At 53.7% G+C, this 21,136-nt stretch overlaps 1 protein-coding gene across 2 annotated transcripts in view; it reads left to right on the plus strand.

Annotated features, from left to right (window-relative positions):
• The window catches only part of Il5ra (interleukin 5 receptor subunit alpha), a 37,771-nt gene extending 19,452 nt beyond the window's left edge, over positions 1-18,319 (plus strand). For both annotated transcript variants that reach the window (XM_047534800.1, XM_047534801.1), the window contains 4 exons: positions 753-891; positions 14,753-14,849; positions 16,105-16,189; positions 17,989-18,319. In XM_047534800.1, the coding sequence (XP_047390756.1) occupies positions 753-891; positions 14,753-14,849; positions 16,105-16,189; positions 17,989-18,075 (408 nt within the window). In that variant the 3' untranslated portion in view covers positions 18,076-18,319. The remainder of the gene's footprint in view (positions 1-752; positions 892-14,752; positions 14,850-16,104; positions 16,190-17,988) is intronic.
• Positions 18,320-21,136: the final 2,817 nt, after the last annotated feature.

Below are 21,136 nucleotides of genomic sequence, written 5' to 3' on the forward strand. Positions count from 1 at the left end.
CCAGCATGAGACTTCCTCTGTTCCCAGGAGCCGTGTGCCTGAGATCAAGGTCAGAGCTGAGAGGACTCTTGCACAGAGCCTCCTCATGCAAGGCATTGCCACAGCAGCTGAGCCTCCTGTGCCCTTGCACAGGAACATTCCCAGGCATGGGGCATGCCACAGCCATGAGGTCACCAGAGACCCTGGATCTCAGTCACCGCTCTCCACATTCAACCACTTAAAAATACCTAAGCCACTGAGTGAGGTAGCGCACCCCTGAAATCCCAGTGGCTTGGGAGCCTGAGGCAGGAGGATCACAAGTTGGAGGCCAGCCTCAGCAAATTAGAGAGACCCTAAGCAACTCAGGGAGACCCTGTCTCAAAACTAACAATTAAAAAAAAGCTGGGACAGGGCTCAGCGGCTAAGCACCCGTGGGTTCAGTCCACAGTACCAAAAAACAAACAAAAAACCTGGGCCATTAAAAATCAGTAGCAGGAGTTTGCAGACACCAGCTCTATATGATGGCAACCCTGCGAGGCTGCTCAGGAAGGTGACTTCAGGACACAGAAAGGACAAGGCGGGGGAGCTTATGCAGACTGACCGAGGCTACTCTGGTCTTTGCACCTGAAACCTGCGTTGTGCCCGACTGGATCACCTGGCCCTTGCCACGCAGGGCCAGCTGGTTTCAATGCCTTTCCCAGTGGACCACTTTGCTCTGTGCAGCGCCGTAAGCCAGGGCTTTCGGGACCCTCAGAATGCTTTCTTCCGGGCAGATGGAGAGGATCTCCAGCAACGCCTTCCTCTCCGTGGTCGACGCCGTCGCCGAGTACTCGGTGCAAGTCAGAGCCGCCGTCAGCGCCGCCTGCAGAGCCGCGGGGCTCTGGAGCCCCTGGAGCCGACCCGTTCACGTGGGTGAGTCTCCCGCGTTCCTAAGCGGCGGCCTCGCGCTTGGCGTCCACCCAGAACTTGGGGACGTGTGGGTCCCGGAATGGTTTTGCAACTCGGGTCACCCGGTCTTCCATATTCTACCACTGCTCAGCCAGAAGGGGGGTTTTCCAGAAGCCAGCCAAGGTCAAGTGGGCGACCTTGTCCCTGGGCCTGAGCCCTTCTCCGGACTTCTACCTGTCCTTTGGGTTTTCTTGCCCCTAGAATTCTCTCTTCCTACTGCTATCGGAATTTTTAAACCCTTTAAGCTCATGGGCGAGTCACAAGCTGTTCAGAGAAGATCTTGACTTCCTCTTACATGGTTGACCCCCAGGACAGTGCTGTGCAAAACTGAAGTACGATCTGAACATCAGCAACCACAATCCACCTATCTTGTTCAGAGTCCCTGGGGTTTCTTTTGTTTTTTTTGTTTCTTGCTTTGGAAGTGCTGGGATTGAACCCAGGGCCTTGTGCTCACGAGAGGCAAGCACTCTACCAACTGAGCTACATCCCCAGCCCGAGTCCGTGGGCTTTCTATGCACTCATTTGTGTGTCGGGTCTTAAGAAGTTCCAGCAAACCCCCCAACCCCTGCCTTTTTTTTTTTTGGTACTGGGGATTGAATCCAGGGACGCTCTATCACTGAGCCACATCCCCAGTCCTTTTTATTTATTTTTATTTTTATCTTTATTTTTATTTATTTATTTTTGCAGTGCTGGGGCTTGAACCCAGGGCTTTGTGCTTGAGAGGCAAGCACTCTACCAACTGAGCTATCTCCCCAGCCCCCCTTTTTATTTTTTGAAACAAGGTCTCACTAAGTTGTTTAGAGCCTAGCTCAACTTATTGAGGCCAGCCTCCAACTTGCAATCCTCCTGCCTCAGCCTCCAAGCTACGGGGATGAGAGACGGGCACCCCGGGGCCAGGCTCCTCTGGCCGGTTTTCTCACCACACCCATCTCTCTCTCTCTCACTCCCTCCCTCCACCATTCCCAGCCCCTGGCAACCACTGATCTGCCCTCCAGCTCTGTGGCGTTCCCACACCTGATTCTAAATTCTTAAAAATGATTCTGAAATTGAGTAATCGCCGGGGCCCAGGAAACCTGGACCCACCCCTGAGCCTTCCGCCTGATGGACGGAAGACCTAAAGGTCTGGGTTTCTCCTAAGCACTGTGTTGTTCTGCAGCGGCGAGCAAAACGACCACCTTGTCCCCTACTGGGATCTCTGAAGGTCGCGGGCACCAGACGGTGGCCCTGCGTGAAGGCCCTGTTCCTAGGCCCCCAGTCAGGCAGCAATCTGACGTGTGCCGTGACTCGAAGGCAGAAGCGCAGGCACTGTGTGGCCCCGGCCTGGGCATCTCGGCAGGGGAACGCAGGGCTCCATGGGAGACGGGTCCGTTAGAGCTGCAGCTGCGAGGTCCTGCGTGCCGGCCGCACCGTGCAGCCTGGGGAGGCGATGAGCGTGTCTGAATGCGCAGGCCCGCGGGAGCCAGGAGGGCGCAGGGACCTGGGGCCTCCTGCTGGAAGCCCGGGGTGAACACCCAGCACGGGCACTCGCTGGCTTCCTCCGTGTCCCGGGACACGTTCGCCTCTCTGCAGGACACGGGCAGCGACGGCGGCCTTTCTGCTTCACTGCGTCATGTGAAGTACAGCAACCGGAGCGGGTCACAGGAATGGGGAGTCACTGGCCAGGCGTCGTGCTACAGGACTCTCTTGCGTGATCGCGATTGATTCTATTGACCAGCCTACTTGGCAGGGTGAGGAGATGCAAAGTTGAGGTCACTTGCTTACCTGCAAGTGACAGAAATGGGGGTCAGCCCTAGGCTGAGGCAGGCACCCCAACGCTCGGCGCTCTGGCACTGTGTGACGATGCCCGCAAGGTGCCAGGTGCTGAACACATTAAGGACCTATGTCAGACACTGGTCGCTAACTCTGGGATCGTGGCTGCTCATGGCCTGGCTCATTATCCCACGGGGTATTTCATTGCCATTGCAAGAGTGGACTTAAGACTTCTCTCAGGGACGTGCAAAAATCTGCTAGGTAGCTTTTTACAGGCAGTAGTGCACGCCTGTAATCCCACTGGCTTGAGAGGCTGAGGCAGGAGGATCACAAGTTTGAGGCCAGTCTCAGCAACTGAGTGAGACACTGTCTCAAATTTAAAAAATAAAAAAAAAAGGGGGTGCTGGGGATGTGGTTCTGTGGTTAAGCACCTCTGGATTCAAACCCTGGTCTCCCCCATTCCTCAAAAATATCTGCTATGTATCTCGTTAACTTTGACTGTAGAGTGGGTCTTCAGGAAATGCTTAGGCTGTGGCCCATCAGGCCATGTGAATGTGCGTCAGATCTGAGGCCTAGCCCGTAGGCTTCCATGACAGACAGGGAGAGAGGAGGAACATCCTGAGAAATGTTCTGAGTCTGAAAATAGGTTGCTCATGCTAACTTGCTGGGTCTCCAGAGGAGAATGGAGCCCTCTCCAGTTGTGCAGTACACAACACATACGACCTTACTTGGTGACCGGGACATCACTCCAGGACTCAGAGCTGGCAGGAGCCTTTCAGAGGAGAAGGAACTGAAAGCAGAGTCAGAGGAACTGAGAAAGTACCAGAACACCTGCTGCATGATTCTGCAGAGGCCAACCCCCCTCGGCTCCCCTCCCCTCTGTCCCTGGGTTGACCTAAGCAAGCTGACCCCGCACACACGGGGACTTCCCGCAACACAGACGAAACTCACTCTGAGCCCAGAGAGAGAAACAAATAGACGAACCATTAATCAGCCTGAGGGAATTTCTAACAAGATTATTTATTTTGTCAAATGCCCGTGGTGGAAGCTTCACTTTTATTATTTGAATTCAGAGGATTTCCATTTTTTAAATCTTTCACGTCGTTTCCCAGGGGCGCAAAACTCAGGCGCCCTGTGATTTCTGAGCACCTTCCGACGCTTCCATAGACGCTGCTTCAGATTTTATTTTTAATGCAGTTTTAATGTAGTTTGGAACCTACGAGGTGAGAAAGAAGCCTCAGAGCCATCGGGAGGTCTAGGTGTCGGCCGGAGCCCGGCTGCGTCCAGCTGCAGGACCCCAGTTAGACCGCAGATGGGACTTTGTGAGTCGAGTGCTCAGAGGCTGCTTACCGGACGGTGTTAAGAAGGATTCTGAGGCTGAACTTGGCTCCGAGGGAGTGGCGATCTCCTGCCACCACTGCAGGGCACAGAGCAGGGCTGCGCTGTCCAACCCGGCCCCGCCCGGCCTCGGTCTTCTCCACCCTTAGGATGTGAGCGCTGGGGTCCTGGTGCCTCACCCGCCAGGAAACCGCTGAGCGAGTTGCGAGTTCATTTCAAGCTGGTCTTTAATCGTCACTCACTCTCCACTTGAGAGCCCTGTCCCCGTTACCGTTTCCTAAAGAACAGCTTCCCGGTCAGGATCCGGGCTCCTGATGACTCCCACCCCACGGGCGTCCCCCGTTGCTGGGACCGCTGGCCAGTCCCACTCCATCTCCTGCCGCTGCGTCCTGAGGATGAGCCGATTCACAGGAGCGCTCACCTTATGGAGCCCTCCTTTCTGGAATTTTCTCCCCGTTCGGCGTAGGATCCTTAGTGAGTCTCATCAGGGCAGACTTTTTGTTTGCATCAAGATGATGAATGAACAGATCGGAAGTCCCAGCCCCTCGGGGACGTTTTGCAGGGCTCTTCCCGACCCCTTGAGGATGCAGCCATAGTGATGCTCGGCTTGCGGTCTTCCCGGCCATTCGGAGCTGCCTCCGTCCGACCTGGCCTCCCTGTGGCCGCCGCCTCCTTTCTCTCTCCCAGGCCCAACTCAGAGGTCACCCCTTCCTTGGACATGAAGTCCACCTCCTCTAGTTTCCTGAAGGTAAGGAAATGGAGGCCCAGAGATATGAACTGACTCAGCTGCATCCAAGGGCCAGGAAGTGGCTCTTAAGGTCTCCTTCCCGAAAAATGGTGGCCTCAGAGCCAATTAGCACAGGAGAGGCCATTAGCTCATTAACCCGCTATTGCCTAAGGTCGTTTCATAAGGAATGAGGCCGCAGGCAAGGGCGGTGGACAGACGGGGTGCCCGCCACTCTGATTGACAAGATCCGTGGTGGTCAAGAGGCCCAGGGGCCGGTCAGTGGTTCGGCCTGCCCTGGAGGGGGCCCTGCAGCCCAGGATGCCCGGAGCAGGCACGTGTGGGTTTTGTTTCTCAAAGACGCAGTTTCTCCTCATCCTACGCCTTATCAGCCGCCCTTCCTCGGCCGCTGCTCCGTCTTATCTTAAGAAGTGGAACTTCCTGATTTGTACAGGTCTTTCTCCTTTTCGCACTTTGAGTTCCGGATTCTTCTGTCCCTGCTGGCCTTTGCTGCCTCCTGCGGAGGGAGAGCTCGGCTTCCTGACTGGGGGGTCCACATCCTCCCTTCCCCCTGCTGTTCCAGGTGCACACACGCGGGGCGTGCGGCATGCGATGATGAGGATAAACGTCCCCACGGTTCCTCCTGCCTGGCGGGAGGAGCGTGGCCCTGTGGATCCCAGCTGTGTCCTCGGTCAGGCTCAGCTCTGCCTCCCAGGGATAGGTGGAACCCACAATTACAGGAATCACCCCCCAAGCGAGAAGGGCTTTGTCTGGACCTCGCAGAGGGCAGTGCCTGACAGTCAGGGTCTATGGGAGGGTGGTCCCAGGCACCAGTGAAAAATTACTTTTCAAAATATTTCCTTCAGAGCTGGGCAAGGTGGCGCACACCTGTCATCCCAGCAGGTCAGGAGGCTGAGGCAGGAGGATTGCAAGTTGGAGGCCAGCCTCAGCAACTTATTAGGCCCTAAGCAACTCAGCAAGACCCTGTCTCTAAATAAAAAAGGGCTGCAGATGCGGCTCAGTGGTTAAGCGCCTCTGGGTTCAATCCCCAGTACCCACCACCCAAGAAAAAGTCCCTTTGGGCTTGAGTTGTGTGGCACTGGCCCTCATGGAGCAGGGCCACACCTGGACCACCGGACCATGATTGAGAGGGAACTCTGCCTTCGGGGGCATCTCCTTCAGCATCCAGATGTGTGGCCACAGGACGTGGTTTGAGCTGCAGGGGGTGGTTCTCAAGAGTTGGGTGACACACTGAGTCTGTGAGGACCTAAGGAAAACAGGTGGAGGCAGGAAACAGGCCTGACCTGTGGGCACAGTGGCTGGGATGGAGACAAAGCCACCCCCGCGGCTGGGAGATGGAACCCACGGTGCTTAACCACTGAACCACACCCCCAGCCCTTTTAAAAATATTTTATTTAGAGACAGAGTCTCGCTGAGTGGTTGAGGCTGACTTTGCACTCTCGATCCTCCTGCCTCAGCCTCCCGAGCCGCTGGGACGACACCGGTGCCTTTATAATCAACTGGGTGTTCCAGGCTGGAGTGAGAACACCAGCTCCCTCTCTCTGGGCCCCGGAGCACGTGAAGACCCCGCTGGGGGCCGAGCCGGCCACGCCTATGACTGAGTTGGGCCTGGTCGGGGGGTTCCGGAGGGCGGCGCTGCGTGGTTCTGCGAGGCCGCCTCCTTGCCTCCCGCCCCTGTGGGTTCCGGCTGCTCAGACCCGCCTGGCCGCGCCCCATTCGATCCTCGTGGAGGGGAGGCCCCCTGCCCCAAGGGGGCCAGCAGGGAGTTGGCAGCCTGTCCCCAGGGGCCAGGACGGGGCCGCCCCTCCTGGTGGCCCTTCTGAATCTAAGGTCTGCCTCGTGATGGGGCTGCCCCACGCCAGGAGGGGACGCACAGAGAGCGAGGCCAGCGCCGCGCCGGGCACGCTGGCCACTGCTGCTGCTGCCCCCGTGCAATCGTGCACATTTCTCAATGACGCAGATGACGGAGATGCCCAAGTCCCTCGGTGAGGACGCGGGGCCGGCCTGCAGCCCAGGACAGGGCTGGCTCCTGGCCTCTGTGCTATGATCCCTCAGGCCCTGGGCCGAGTCCAGCGAGGGACACTGAGGAGGCGGGGCTGCGGAAGGGGGTGGCCTGCCAGCGCTTGGCCTGCGCAGCCTCCTCCCCGGGAGGTCCCTGACCCCTCCGGCTCCTCTGGCCTGGCTCTCCCCGTCCCCCGTCCTCCACGGGGCTCCCCGGATGCAGACCCTGGCGGGCTAAGGCCGCCCTGCCTTCCGCCCTGGCTCCTCCTGGCGGTACCTGCGTCCTTCCTCCCTCGCTCCTCAGCTCCCTCTGCTCTGCAGCTTTTGAGGATTCGGAGGGCACGCCAATCCTGGTCCTGCTCGAGGATTTGGGGGCATTCCCTTGAGGCCCGAGTTCTGACACTACGTGACCGCAGTTAGGAAGTCAGTGAATGGGCGCTGAGCGCCTACTGTATGGACACCGCACTGTGCCACGTGCTTTTCCTCTATTCCCTCCTTAGCCCTGTTTTCTTCCTTTTTAACTTTTCTTCTATTTTTTAAATTTTTCATAACATTTTTTCCATACATGTATATAGGGTAATAATGTCTCTCAATTTACCGTCCTTCCCATCCCCACTGCCCCACACCTCTCCGCCCTCCCCTTTGTACAATCCAAATTTCCTTCATCCTTCCCTACCCGCCCCCCACTATGGATCAGCATCCGCTTATCACAGAAAACATTTGGCCTTTGGTTTTTTGGGATTGGCTCATTTTACTTGGAATGATATTCTCCAACTCCATCCATTTACCTGCAAATGCCATCACTTCATTCTTCATGACTGATTAATATTCCATTGTGGATACATACCATAGTTTCTTTATCCATTCCTCTGTTGAAGGCCATCTAGTTTTGCTATTGTGAATTGAGCTGCAGCTGTGTCACTGTAGTATGCTGACTTTAAGTCCTTTGGGAATGGACCGAGGAGTGGGACAGCTGGGCCAGATGGTGGTTCCATTCCAAGTTTTGTGAGCAATCTCCATACTGCTTTGCGGAGTGGCTGCACCTATTTGCAACTCCACCAGCCATGTAGGAGTGTGTCTTTCCCCCCACATCCTCGCTTATCTCCATTTCCAAAGCAAAAATAGGCTGACCCCCTGCTCATCCACCTCCCTTGCATGAGGTGGGACCAGGATGAAGCCCCTGCACCCACTTTGGATTGCTGACCGCACCCCTGCAGCCGCCTGCAGCTGACAGAGACAGTGCAGCTGGTCCCAGGCCAGGGAGCCCTAGGCGCGGAGCTGCAGAAGGCGTGGGAGCTGCAGAAGGCGCGGGAGCTGCAGAAGGCGCGGGAGCTGCAGAAGGCGCGGAGCTGCAGAAGGCGCGGGAGCTGCAGAAGGCCCCTGGCCTGTTGCCCCTCGGGGAAGCCTGCGGGGAAGGCAGATCCAGAGCAGCTCCCCTTTGGATGGTCCCCAGCACAGCCCTCCTGGGGGTAACGCAAACAAACAGGGCTCCCAGAGCCACCGAGTCACACGTGCAAAGGCCACGGGCTCCAGTCTCCGCGGGCTCCAGTCTCCGCGGGCTCCAGTCTCCGCGGGCTCTCCAGATTTTAGTTCACTTGAACGGTTTCTCCAGCTGACATGGCCATGTACCTCCGTTGGGGTCTTGGCCTCTGTGCTCTGTCCACTCAGGCTGCGCTGCCCCTACTTTCTAGGGGGCGCCAGATGTAGCCCATGCTCCAGCACATGAGGCACAGCTGCCTCACGAAGCTCAGGCACCCAGGAGGTGGGCTGGAGCCTCAGCCCTCCCAGGGGGAAGGCCACTGGAAGCTTAGCTCTTTGACCCTGCACCCGGGATTAGCATATTGAAGTTCTGTCAATCACCCAGCCCTCTGGGTGCCTTTTGAACTTCTCAGAAAACTTGCTGGTTTAAAAAAAAACAAAAACAAAAAAACAAAAATGCACTCAGCAGGGCTTTGTTTCAAGAGTCCCACCAATTTACTAATTAGCTCCTTCCCCTGGAAACCTATTGCTTAGTCAGATTCCACATCAATATCGGAGTGTGGAAAGTTCATGCTTGTGGGGACATTGTAAGGGGAAGCAGGCCTTCAAATCCCATGTGCCTCCTGAGAGGCGGGTCTCAACTGCAGATGACAGGATTCCAGAGCAAGAGGGGCAGTGGCTGGAGAGGCTCCCAGGCCCGCCCGAGGCAGAGCAGGCACTACACTGGTCCAACCCTGGGCACTTCCGGGCCTCTGGGTGGCTACCTCGGACCCACTCCAGCCCTGAGACCCAGAACAACACAATTCCCATCAGTTGGATTATCTGCAAAGTCAATGGGCTGAGGTGTCAAAAATAAAGGAAATTGAGGCCTCAGAAACCAGGCAGCGTGGGCTGGGGTGGTGGCTTGGTGGGAGAGCGCTTGCCTGGCACGTGTGAGGCACTGGGTTCCATCCTCAGCGCCGCGTTAATAAATAAAGGCACTGAGTCCATCTACAACTAAAATAGAAAAAAAAAAAAAAAAAAAAAAGAGAGAGAGAGACACGGGCAGCTGGGTTCCCCAAATGCTCTAAGCTGGCCGTGTGGGCAGAGTGTCCAGGAACCAAGCGCACAGCCCTGAGGGCTGCTGTCCCCTGGACGGGCTGTCCGACTCCCTCCTCCCAGAACTCTTGACATAAACACCAGGTGGTGCCCATCAACGTTTTAAAAGGAAACCTCTGTGGCTGCCATTTAAATGACCGGCAGGGTATTGTCCTTCAGTCAGAGAAAAGATTCAAATGACCTGGAGACTGTACAGTGCTGGGGTGGAACCCAGGAACCTGGGCATGAAGTATTTCTGTCTTAAAAGAACAAAAAAAGTCCCCAAGGCCAAAGACTCCAGAATTCAAACTAAGGATGTGAGACAGGAATTTAGGATAAAGAGAAAGACTGAAGGGCTGGGGACATAGCCCAGTGGGTAGAGCGCTTGCCTCGCAAGCACGAGGCCCTGGGTTCGATCCCCAGCACTGCAATAAATAAATAAACCAAAGAAATACTTAAAGGGAACGCCCACCAGCCATCCTGGCCCCTGCCCTTGTAGAGCGAGGGAAATCGGCAGGTGAAGAGAAAACTGGCGCGAAATTGTGCGGCACCATCCGGGATCCCCTGCTGTCCCGCCCGGATGCGACCCCTCTGTGAGCACTGGACCCCAGCCCAGGCCGGGGCTGCTCCTTCTCCAGACAGCTCGCCTTCCCCCCAATGCGGATCTACCTTCCTAAGTAAACCAGCCTCTGCTTTGTCTGGCTCCGGCTGACATCGTGTCTGTCATGTGTGTCAAGATCCCTGGTCCCGAGCTGGGTTCCCCCTGTCCCCTGGGAACTCCTCGGACCCTTCTCTGGAGACACCTGCTCTCCCGTGACATGTGTAAAGGGCTCTCCCAACTCTGAGGCGACTGAAGTTCCTAATCAGCAAAGCCACAGTCCCTGCACACTTTAGCTTCTTTATTGATAGTTAACTCGCTTATTTATAGGCCCTGGTTCTCAATTCTTTTCACATTCATTTAAAAAAAAAAAAACTGGATAGAAGTCATTTCCACTTGGCACTAACTTTACCGCCAACACCTTTGTTCCGGGCTGGTTGTGTTCTTGCGGGGTCTTCTGTCCCTTCTGCCTGGGTGTAACCACGGCAGAGCTCAGGCCAGCAGTGAGTTCTTTCAACTCACTTGCAAACTCCCTCCATCCACTCTCCAGGAGTCTGCGCCCCACGTGGTACCTTGCATGCATTGATGACTTTTTTTTTTTTTTTTTTTTTTTTTTTTTTGAGGACATGACATGAAATCAGTGGCCTCTATATTTTTTTGTGAATTCAGGGAGAATCTTTGCTTATCAAAATGGGAGCTGAACCGAATAACCAGAGAGTGGTTTAACTGAAAAAGATTTCTGTAATCATGGTCAGAAGACAACCGTGCTATTATCAGGCCTTGACGTACCAGGCTACAGGGTATTACGCAATGCAAGCCACAAATGTGACTGTGTATGTGTGTGTGTGACCCTGATAACGTTTACAACACTGCTTGTTCTTTCTACGGGACTCGAATGTTCTCTGTCTGCTTGACCTGGTTGTAAACGGGTTAACTCTCTTATTGATTGACATGCTTGGTACAGAACATGCGTCCATGTGCGTGAGTCTAGCATCTCTAGATAGGCTCATTAGGGTGCTTGCATAATAAGGAAGAAGGGAAAAGTTAATTTTTAGAGATGGGGAAAAGGTACAAGCTGAATTATTTTTCAGACAATAAGAGTGGGAAATATTGGGGCTGGGAATAGAGCTCAGTGGGTAGTGTACTTGCCTCACAAACACAAGGCCCTGGGCTCGATCCCCAGCCACACACACACACACACACACAGTGGGAAACAGAGTGGGACAGGATGGGACGTGCCGATATAAATTCGCCCCAGTTGCTCCTCAGCTATAAGCAAGGTCCGGTTTGCCAGGGAGCGCCATCTGCAGAACCGCATGCCAATCCTACAGCTGCCGAGCATCAGTGGGATTTGGAAAAGTTAAAGGCGTGCCTCTCTGAGCAGGTTCTCCCCCATTTTAAAAAAACCAAGGCTAATACCTGGTGGTAACAGACAGGACATTTCAAAATTAAACCTTTTTTTCCCAATAGGATAGCTACAGGTTGTTTTAGAAAGCAGTTCAGTCCCTCCTAGAGCCCAGGAAACACGAGACAAGGGCGAAGTTGGCAAGGCAGCTGCCTTCCGTTAGAGAAGCGCCTGGGGTTCAGGGAGGCCCAGCAGTGAGGACGTGAACGGCACAGGGCTCCCCTGCAGTGAAGTGCATGCGGCCACAGAGCCGAGGCTCTGGAGAGTCCCGGGTGACCAAGAAATGCCTGGAAGATGCCAAGTGAAGCCGTGGCACACGCAGCCTGCCCTGGGCATTGTGGGCGGGCGGAACGGGGTCTCTGTGTCCTGGGTGTGAATTCTGCCCACCCAGCGACTAGCTGGGGCTCGCAGCTGACTGAACTCTGCCTGCCTCTGCTTCTGTTTGTCTGTGCAGAGAGGCTCCTGGGAGCCACCTGCAAGCTGTGGTCGCCATCAGAAGTAAGTCAGGAGTGCACATTAAGCCCTTGGCACCAAGAGCGTGTTGTAAAAAATTAGCTCCTCGGGCTGGGGAGGTGGCTCGGGGTAGAGTGCTTGCCTGGCCTGGGTACCTGGGTTCCATCCTCAGCACCACATATAAATAAATAAATTAAGTAAAGGTCCATTGACACCTAAGAAAATATTTAAAAAAGAAAAGCAGCAGCTCCTCGTTCTTTCCCGGGACTGAGGATTTTTATTTTCATTATTTAAATTTTTGCTGCAACCTGGAAACTTTCAACAGGGACAATGCTCTCCTTGTCTGCGGTCAGTTCTGTTCAAGGTCCAAGGACATGAAGTGGCGATACCCTGGATGGAAATGAGGGGCATTAGCAAAGGGGTGGGCTTGGGCGGGGTCTGAAGGACCCCAGGTTTCAACCGCCTTGGTTTCAAAAGGAAACCAAGGCCCAGAATGATGGCCGTCTAACAGGCTGGGCCTGCCTGGTTGGAGGCAAGCATCCCTGTCTTGCATGGGGTGCACACCGAGGGAGGGAGAGGCAGGAGCTGTGCAGAGTGGGACACAGCTGGCTTCCCGGGGCTGGGGGGCTTGGGGGAGCGGGAACTGCAATGGGGGAGGGGTAAAGGAAGCAGTTCTGCTGCAAACTTGGTTGTGGCTGTTCTCAGTTTTGCAAAACCCTCAAGTGTGTTTCATCTGTAGGCGGTTTTGGATCTAGAGCTGGAGCTAGGGCCAGGAGGAAAGGCCTGGGAGAAGGGTTCATGGAATTAAAAGACGAGGCCCTGATGAACACACATTCCAAAGTTCAAAGACGAGAGAGCAGGGGCAGATACCCACGGGTCACGGGAGGATCCTGCTGCGGGGAGGGCTGCCTGCGAGGGAAAAGGGGGGGAAGGAACTTGGAGCTGCAGAACCACAGTTTCTGTTTCAAGGAGGACTCGATCTTCGACAGTCTGAAGTTCAGGAAGGAGGTTGGGAAGAAATGACTGGGGAGAAGAAACCCAGAATCCTTTGGCTTTGGCTGTCTAGGAGGTCGCCCGTGATTGACAGCCGTTTCAGAGTTGGGCAAATGAAGCATCTCTTCATTCAGGAGACTAGGTCGAGAGAGAAAGGAAGACGGTATCGGCTGCGAGGTTTGGGGAGCTGGACGAACAAAGCCAGGACTTGTTCCAGACCAGGCCTCTCCAAATATCTGAAGGCAGAAGGGAAGGGAGGCAGGAAATGAAGGCTTTGGTGAAGGAGATGACGAACCTCCGTCAGAGTCGTCAGAATCCATCAAAGCAGGAGGTGGGGTGGGGCAGGACTCAGGGCGCCGAATCTCAAGACACTGCTTCCTCTTGGCACTTGAATTTTTTTTGGTATTGGAGATTGAACTTGGGGGCACTCGACCACTGAGCCACATCCCAGCCCTATTTTGTATTTTACTTAGGGACAGGGTCTCCCTGAGTTGCTTAGCACCTCGCTTATGCTGAGGCTGGCTTTGAACTTGCAATCCTCCTGCCTCAGCCTCCCAAGCTACTTGGATGACAGGCATGCACCACTGCACCCAGCTGCACTTGAATTTCTCTCTCTCTCTCTCTTTTTTCTTTCTTTCATTCTTTCTGGTTTTAAGTCTTCTGGAGTTTGGGGAACCTTAGTCTATTTACAAGGCCTGGAATTTTCCACCTCTATGCATTTCTCAATTTAAATGGCAAACTGAGGACTAGAACCTTCTTCTCCATGGGCACTCTGAGCCTCCCACACCCTGGCACAGGTGTGGTGAAATTGCGTGTTGTCAGTTACTTCTTGCAGTTCTTCCCTGGTGGGCCCAGCTGTTCTCTTAACCCCTGTGCCCCAGGACCTTGGACAGTGCCCCAAACAGCAGAGCAGCCTCCTGACTACTTGTTAAACGGATGGGTGAAGGAGCAGTCAGTTGCTCCCACAGAAAGGAGCCTGCTGTGTCCAGGGGGCTAACCCAGGTTTACATTATTCTCTGTAAGTGCAGCAGGTGCTTTAGCAAGCACGCCGCTCCCCGGCCCCGCCTTTATTTTCTGTACTGGGGATTGAACCTGGGGCTGCTCTACCCCTGAGTTTCAGGCCCAGCTTTTTTTTTTTTTTTTTCTCTTCTAAGACAGGATCTTGCTAAGTTGCTGAGGCTGGCCTCAGACTCACCATCCTCCTGCCTCAGCCCCTTAGCCACCAGGGTTACAGATGTGCCCCACTGCACCTGGCTAAGTACATCACATCTTTAAATACCATTTCGAGAAGCACATGGGTTTTTCTCGAATGCATTCCCAGTACCTAACCAAAAGAAAAGAAAAGAACTACAAAAAAATCATACACTGAACCCCATGGAAGTGTCTGTCCCTTGCATGTGAGTGAGTAACAAATTTAGATGCAGCATCAGAGGTATGCAAGATACTTACTGCACTGACCAGTGATAATCTTCTTCTACTTTCCTATCTGTGAAATGGGCATATTGGTAAGGAGAGACTTGGGGATCATGTAGATCATAAAGCACTCAGAAGAGAGTCTGCGATCTTTATGTGAACTACCGATATCTTCTCAGATGAGTTCAATCTTCAACTTTGTCAAAATACTTTTCCTGTGACACAATTAGTTTATCAGCAGGCACCTGTCTTTTGGGCGTTTCCATCTAAAAAAATCTTACTCCTGAAGTGGCTGCGATCCAGAAGCTAGGTGGCAGTACCCTGAAATGGGCTCCCTAAGTCCTTGCCAAATGAATCAAGAATGCTTTAAGATTACAAGCGGCCTCACTGCCAGAATTTCATTTCAGCCTCTCAGCCACTTCAGGGGATGACGTCATCATCTCTGGCTCAGGAAGCTCAAGCCACTTGCCCAGGGTGACCCAGCACTTGCTGATGCTCTAAGCCTCGACCTTTCTTTTTTTTAATCTGCCCCCGATCCCAACAGTGATCTCTTTCTCTTTTCTCCCCCCATCAGGAAGCGAGGAGAGGAAGCCTCTGACGGAATGGGTCCTCATCCTGCTCACGGTGGCCGTCTGCGTCGCGCTGTTAACCTGCTCCCTCCTCTGCAGCACGTAGGTGTGCTTCCCGCTAGCTGCTTCCAGCTGGGGCCGTGTCTGGACTTTCCATCCTGCTATGCATCCCTTAGATGGAGGGTTCTTGTTATCAGGCCGAATTGACAGCATTTTTCTTCCTGGGTGGCCATTCTGAGGTCAGCAGAGACCAAATGGAAAACGAGACACACAGGCAGGCGCTGCTCAGACCTCGGACAGACCCCTGGTGGCCCTCAGCCAATGCACACCCTCTCGGGTTCCGCGACCTGTTCATTTCTGTGCTGGTTTGACCTTGGCGTTCCTGTCCCCCTCCCCCACCCCCATTCACTGCCTACGGGTCTCTGCTAACCCACCGAGTCCCACATTTTCAATTCTGTGAATATGTCGATGAATTGGACACAGGTGCAATGAAACCGATTGAAGGTGTATGTGTGTGTATACTCAGACGCTCTTGTTGCTCACCTATTACTTCTCCAAAGAACAGAGCTCTGGATGCACATCATTTCAGAGGCATGAGCCTCCACAGTGAAGGGCTGACTCCCCCCTTCCATCGCCTGGCCCTGAGGGCCTGAGGCTTCTTAGGTCCCACACAGAAGCGCTCTCCATCCTAGCCGGCCCTCCGTCGGGGAGAGGACCCTTCCGAGGCTCAACGACCTGTTCTGTCTCAGGCCTCTCCCGACTCAGATAATGAACTTCCTATTAAAGAGCGTCATGAACCTAAATGTTCTGTGCACACGGCACCTGTGGCTGGGGGTCGGGCGAACGACAGGCCAGAGGGAGGGAGAAGCAAGCAGCAAAGCCCATGAGTCAGCCGTGGAGGAAGCCATACCGCCTCTCTCCTGGACCTCTCGAAGCCCCTCAGCCCTGCAGCACCCTGGGGTCTGCGACTAGTGTTACGATGCGGGCCTCTGGAAGCCTGGGTTGGCAAAGGGTTTTGTTTTTGGGGGTGTACTAGGGATTGAACCCAGGGACGCTCAACCACTGAACCACATCCCTGGCCCTTTTTTGAGTTTTATTTAGAGACAGGGTCTCACTGAGTTGCTTAGGGCCTTGTTAAGTGATTGAGGCTGGCTTTGAACTCACGATCCTCCTGCCTCAGTCTCCCAAGCCACTGGGATGACAGGAGTGCGCCACTGTGCCCAGCCTGGATCAGCAAAGATTTGGAGCTTATCCAACAGCCAGTCCTGGGACTAAGTAGGTCAACGCTCAGCATAGACATTGAGGGATGAGAGAGACGCCCAAGCTCACCCGGCTCCTTCCTTTACTCTGTTTCTAGATGTCACTTATGGGCCAGGTTGTTTCCACCCATTCCAGCACCGAAAAGTAACATCAAAGACCTCCTGGTGACCGCCCACTGCGAGGTAACACTGACCGTTCTCGAGCCGTGTCACGGGGGCCCAGGGTGGAGCCCCTGGGGAGGGTGGCTGGGCTCTAGGTTTTCTCTGCTCTAAGGCAGGGTTCCCCCCGAGGCCAGGAGACGGTCGCCTGGCTGGTTCTTTGGCTGGTTTTGGTTGGACATGTTCATTCCTGTCTCACCGAGGCCCCCATTCAGTGAAGAGCACCCTGGTCAGCCCAAACCGGATGTCCGCCCTTCTCTTCCTGAACCGGCAGGGGCCTGGGTGAGACTGTCCAGGGTTCTGCTCAGGTTTTCAGACTCCATGTTTCTGCACCCGGGTACCCTGGTTGCCACTAAAGAATTTCCAAGGGAGACTTTCATTCCTTATCAGAAAAAGCCACAGAGAAGGCAGATGACTTCATGTGCAGAGTCCTATCCCCATTCGGAGGAAGTGGACTTAATGGAACAGTCACTCACCTGTGGCTATCGGATCTTTTAAAATCTCTCTCTCTCTCTCTCTCTCTCTCTCTCTCTATATATATATATATATATATATAGTTTTAGTTGTTGATGGACCTTTATTTTATTCACCTATTTATATGTGGTGCTGAGACTCGAACCCAGGGCCTCATACATGCCAGACAAGAGCTCTACCACTGAACCACAACCGCAGTCCATAGTCTTTCCAGTGTCGCTTGCTGCAAACCTCCTCTCCCCAGTGCATTTCTTGGTGTCTTTGTCATGAACCAGTTTCCTCTGCAGGGGTGGCTCTCTTGCTGGACTCTATCTTTGGTTTCCCGGATCAAGGCAAAGCCATACTGTGATAATTTTGCTTGATGATAAATCTTGAGGGTCAGGACTTCAAAAGTCACTTGATTTCTATAATTTTTTAGTTATATAAAATCTCCAAAGTCATTTTGATATTCCTTTTCAAGGACACAATTTTAGAGCCAGTCTGTCATTTAAAAAAAAAAATCAAACTGGAATTTTGAGTCAGATTGTGTCAAATTATAGATTTATTTGGGAGAAAAATGGCTTCTTAACAGTACTGACTCTTCCAATCTCTAAACAGAACATCTCACTCCATGTATTTAGGTTTTCTTTCTTTTTTTTTTTTGCACCAGGGATTGAACCCAGGTGTTTAACCACTGAGCCACATTGCCAGCCCTTTTTATTTTTCATTTTGAGACAGGGTCTTGCTAAGTTCCTTAAGGCCTCCCTCAGTTGCTGAGGCTGGCCTTCAACTTTCTATCCTCCTGCTTCAGCCTCCCGAGCCGCTGGGATGAGTGGGGTGCACCCCTGCATCCGGTGTGATTTCCTTTCATTTCTATCGACTGTTTTGTGCTTTTCAGTGAATAATGGCTGGACTTTGTCAAATTTATCCTCAAATCGGGTGGTTGTTTAGACCAGAGGTCTGCAAACTTTTTCTATTGAGTCAGATAATAATTACTTGCATATAATAATAATGCCACCATCACATAAAAGCATCCACAGGAAATGTGCCCATCAAGGAACGTGGCTGGGGTGTACTGCATGCTTAGTGTGTATGAGATCTGGGGCTCAAATCCCAGCACCAAAATAACAAAAGCTGAGCAGCCCTATGACTTAGTCACAAATGTACAGAATCCTGCTGCCGAGCAAAGGGCTGAGGCGAGACAGCGGGGAGTCACGGGTAGGTTTTATTTTTCTCTTTCTAATCTGTTTCCTGTATTTTCTTCAACATTCACTATTGTTATTTTGTTAAAAATCACTTACATTATAAAGAATTCAAAGAGATGAGGTGTTTGCTAAGAGTCATCTAAGGAGGGATGTTTTCTTTTGCAGAAGTTGGGTGCCAGCACAACAGAAACGGAAGTCGTAAGTTTTGTGGAAGAGCCTGAATTTGAGATCTTGGAAAATTCCGTGTTCTGACTCCATGGAGCATTCTCGGAAGGACTCACACCAGGTCTCAGCCGGCGACGAGAACAGGGACTGCTGTTTCTTGGCTAAGAGGTGTTCGGAACCTATGGAGCACTCGGCAGGGCCCCAGTGGCACACGCCCATCATCCCAGCAGCTTGGGAGGCTGAGACAGGAGGAGCCAAGTTTGAGGCCAGCCTCAGCAAATAAGTGAGGCCCTAAGCAATTCAGCAAGATCCTGTCTCTAATAAAACATGAAAAGGGCTGAGGTTGTGGCTCAGTGGTTAAGCTCCCCTGGGTTCAATCTGTAGTACCACACACACACACACAAAAAAAATTCTAGAACATTCCACTGAGTTGTAAGACTGATACATGCAGGCGCACATGTCTCTAAATACGTGGGTGCTTCACGGGAATCTCCTCACTCCCAGCACCGAGGAACTCGAGCATGCTGCGTGACTTTCCCCCCACACCTGCCCACCTCTGCAGCCAGCCCAAGTGCCCCCAAGCTTTTCCCACAGGAGACTCTCTAAGACCGACGTCCAACGTGCTTACTTCCGGCAGTGCCGGTTTGGCTGCCGAAGCTGCTGGTACCAACACTCAGCTGAAATCCCAGGAAGAGAATGTGGGGCAGCAGCCTGGCCTAGATCGTGAACCTGGATTCAGGGGAACATCTTTCCTACCGCAAGTGGGAGCTGTGGCTGGTTTTCTTTGGGTTTTTTTTCCTTTTTTTTTTAAATTCTTTTTGTGCAAGGAGCACGTGTGTGTCTATAACAGACGGCAAAACAGACCGGCTCCAGCTGCGCTGGCCTGATCCAGGGAGCACATTAGAAAACATGAGGAACGAAGAGGTCACCCCGCTGTGGAAGGCGGCCTTCACGTTCCGGAAACACATCGAGAAGGGTTCGTGTGCAGAGTTCTGCTGGAGGGAATCCCCAGCCCGAGGGAGAACTTCCTGGGGAGAGCTTTGCTGCTCAAGGTTCCAAAGCAACTTGTGGTCAGGTCGTGAGAGTCCCACCCTAGGGACCCTAGGGACCATCCCACTAAGCATGGCGATCTGTGTAGAAAGCTCTCAGCATCTTCACCGGCCTGGGGTCCCTGTGATGGACGGCAGGTAGAACCAGGTGCGGCAGGGCAGAGAGGGTGCAGGGGGAAGACCCAGCGCCAGAAGGGACCCGGATGTGGCTGGTTCCACGTGGCCTTGGGTCAGAAGGCTGGAGACAGGGAGAGAAGGTAACAGTCCTCAGTCCCCAACAGGGCACACCCTGGCTTGCCTTCTGGAGTTGGAACGGTCAGCTTGGGTCCTACAGTGCACCTACCACGGACTTCCAGGGACCCTTTTCCTGATTAACCTACAACCACCCCCGAGCAGAGAGCTCAGCTCAGGAAAACGGCAGAAGAGTCGAGAGAGCTGTCGGCTCCTGCTCCTTTCCAGAGGCTGCCCGGTACTCCACGCCTCCTCCCTCTAACCTGGGCAATCCTGCCTTTTTCTAGGGTCACCTGTATCTCTGCTCCCTTGGACAGATGCACTCAGAGGTTCAGAGAGGTCATTAGGCAGGAGACGGCACAGTGAGGAGCTCAACGTCAGGCCCGGGGAACCCCAGTGATAGGGACGAGCCTACCAGGGGAAAGCGGAGGCCGGCTTCGGGAGCAGGAAGGCCAGGCCTAGGGACGTGTGGCAGTCCTTGGCCAAGTGTTTGCTCCCCCATCTGACCCAGGATCTCCAGGAAGGTGTCCAGAAAACTATTTTAATGAACACCTTCCATCGGGTGTTGTGCATTGCAGTAAGCGTCAGTCGGGCGTGGTGGGGCACACCTGTCATGCCACTGACTTGGGGGGCTGAGGCAGGAGGATGGCAAATTCAAGTCCAGCCTCGTCAATTAGTGAGACCCTGTCTCAAAATAAAAAGGGCAAAGAATGAAGCTCGGTGGTAGAGCGTCCCTGGGTCCAGTCACTAGTACTACAACAAATAAACAAAGCATCAGAGTCACCGTAGGGCCACTGAGACCTCAATGACTGGGCCTCATCCTCAGATCTGAAGGATCTGGGACAGGGCCTGACAATTTGCCTCACTAGCAAGGTCCCGGGTACCGCTCACGCTTGCTGGTCTCTGGACCACACTTTGAGATCCACTGCCCTGGGTGAGTCTTAGGCCTCACCTACGTTGAAAGTCAACTGCAGAAGGAATATTCAATGGGAAAGATCCGCCCCACACCTCCCAGCTTAGAGCTCCCTGTCTGGTCTCTTTCGAACCAGAACCTGGAAACCTAGTATTCTGCAAAGCGCTTGCTTCCGCCGAGGAGGCTGGACCAGGAAGGGCGGCCTCCGTGTGGCCTCCCTGGTGGACTGTGAACTTCTGCCTCCTTCTTGGCTTGTGGGACTCAGGGTCATGGTCCTGGGACCCACATTCAACACCACCTTGTGAGGTAGGTTAGTTAGCCAAGAACAGGTGGGTAGAGGAAAGGACAATGGAGGACAGACAGCAGGAGGCCTAAGGACCAAGAAGCATCCAGGAGCCGTAAAACGGAAACTGTGGGGAACCTTACCGGAAGAAGCAAGCTGGGGAAATGAGACCTGAACGCCTACCCTTCCCCAGGCTGAGGAACTATCATCCCTGTAGGGCATTATTAAAATCCTGGGACCCTAACTCAAACAGGAGAGTTTGAGACAAGCGGGGCCTGGTACATCGAGACCCCAGACAGCTAATTCTTACCCTCAGGGGCACTGTGGCTTCAGATAAGTGCCACCATTATCTCTGGCAAAGAGCTATGTCACAACCACCCTGTCAATCAGGGTGCCCAGGCCCTTGCAGAGGACTATCCAAAGGGTAATCAACCAGTGTAGGTGAGACAGGAAATGACGGCAAGAAAAAGGATCCAGTTGCCGTAAACACTCCAGCCCCGTGGGCACCAGAGGCGGCCTCTCCAGCTCGGTAGCCGCCTCCTCTGTGAAGCCTACAGAAGCAGAGCTGGTCGTCGCGGTCTCTGGAGTCTCCTCCGGGGCCTCCCTGCCAGCCTCGGATCTGGTACACTGGAGGAGACCCTGGGCCACGGGGCTGCTCCCCACTAGAGTGAG

Source organism: Sciurus carolinensis, chromosome 19, assembly GCF_902686445.1.
Source record: "Sciurus carolinensis chromosome 19, mSciCar1.2, whole genome shotgun sequence".
Classification (NCBI taxonomy): Eukaryota; Metazoa; Chordata; class Mammalia; order Rodentia; family Sciuridae; genus Sciurus; species Sciurus carolinensis.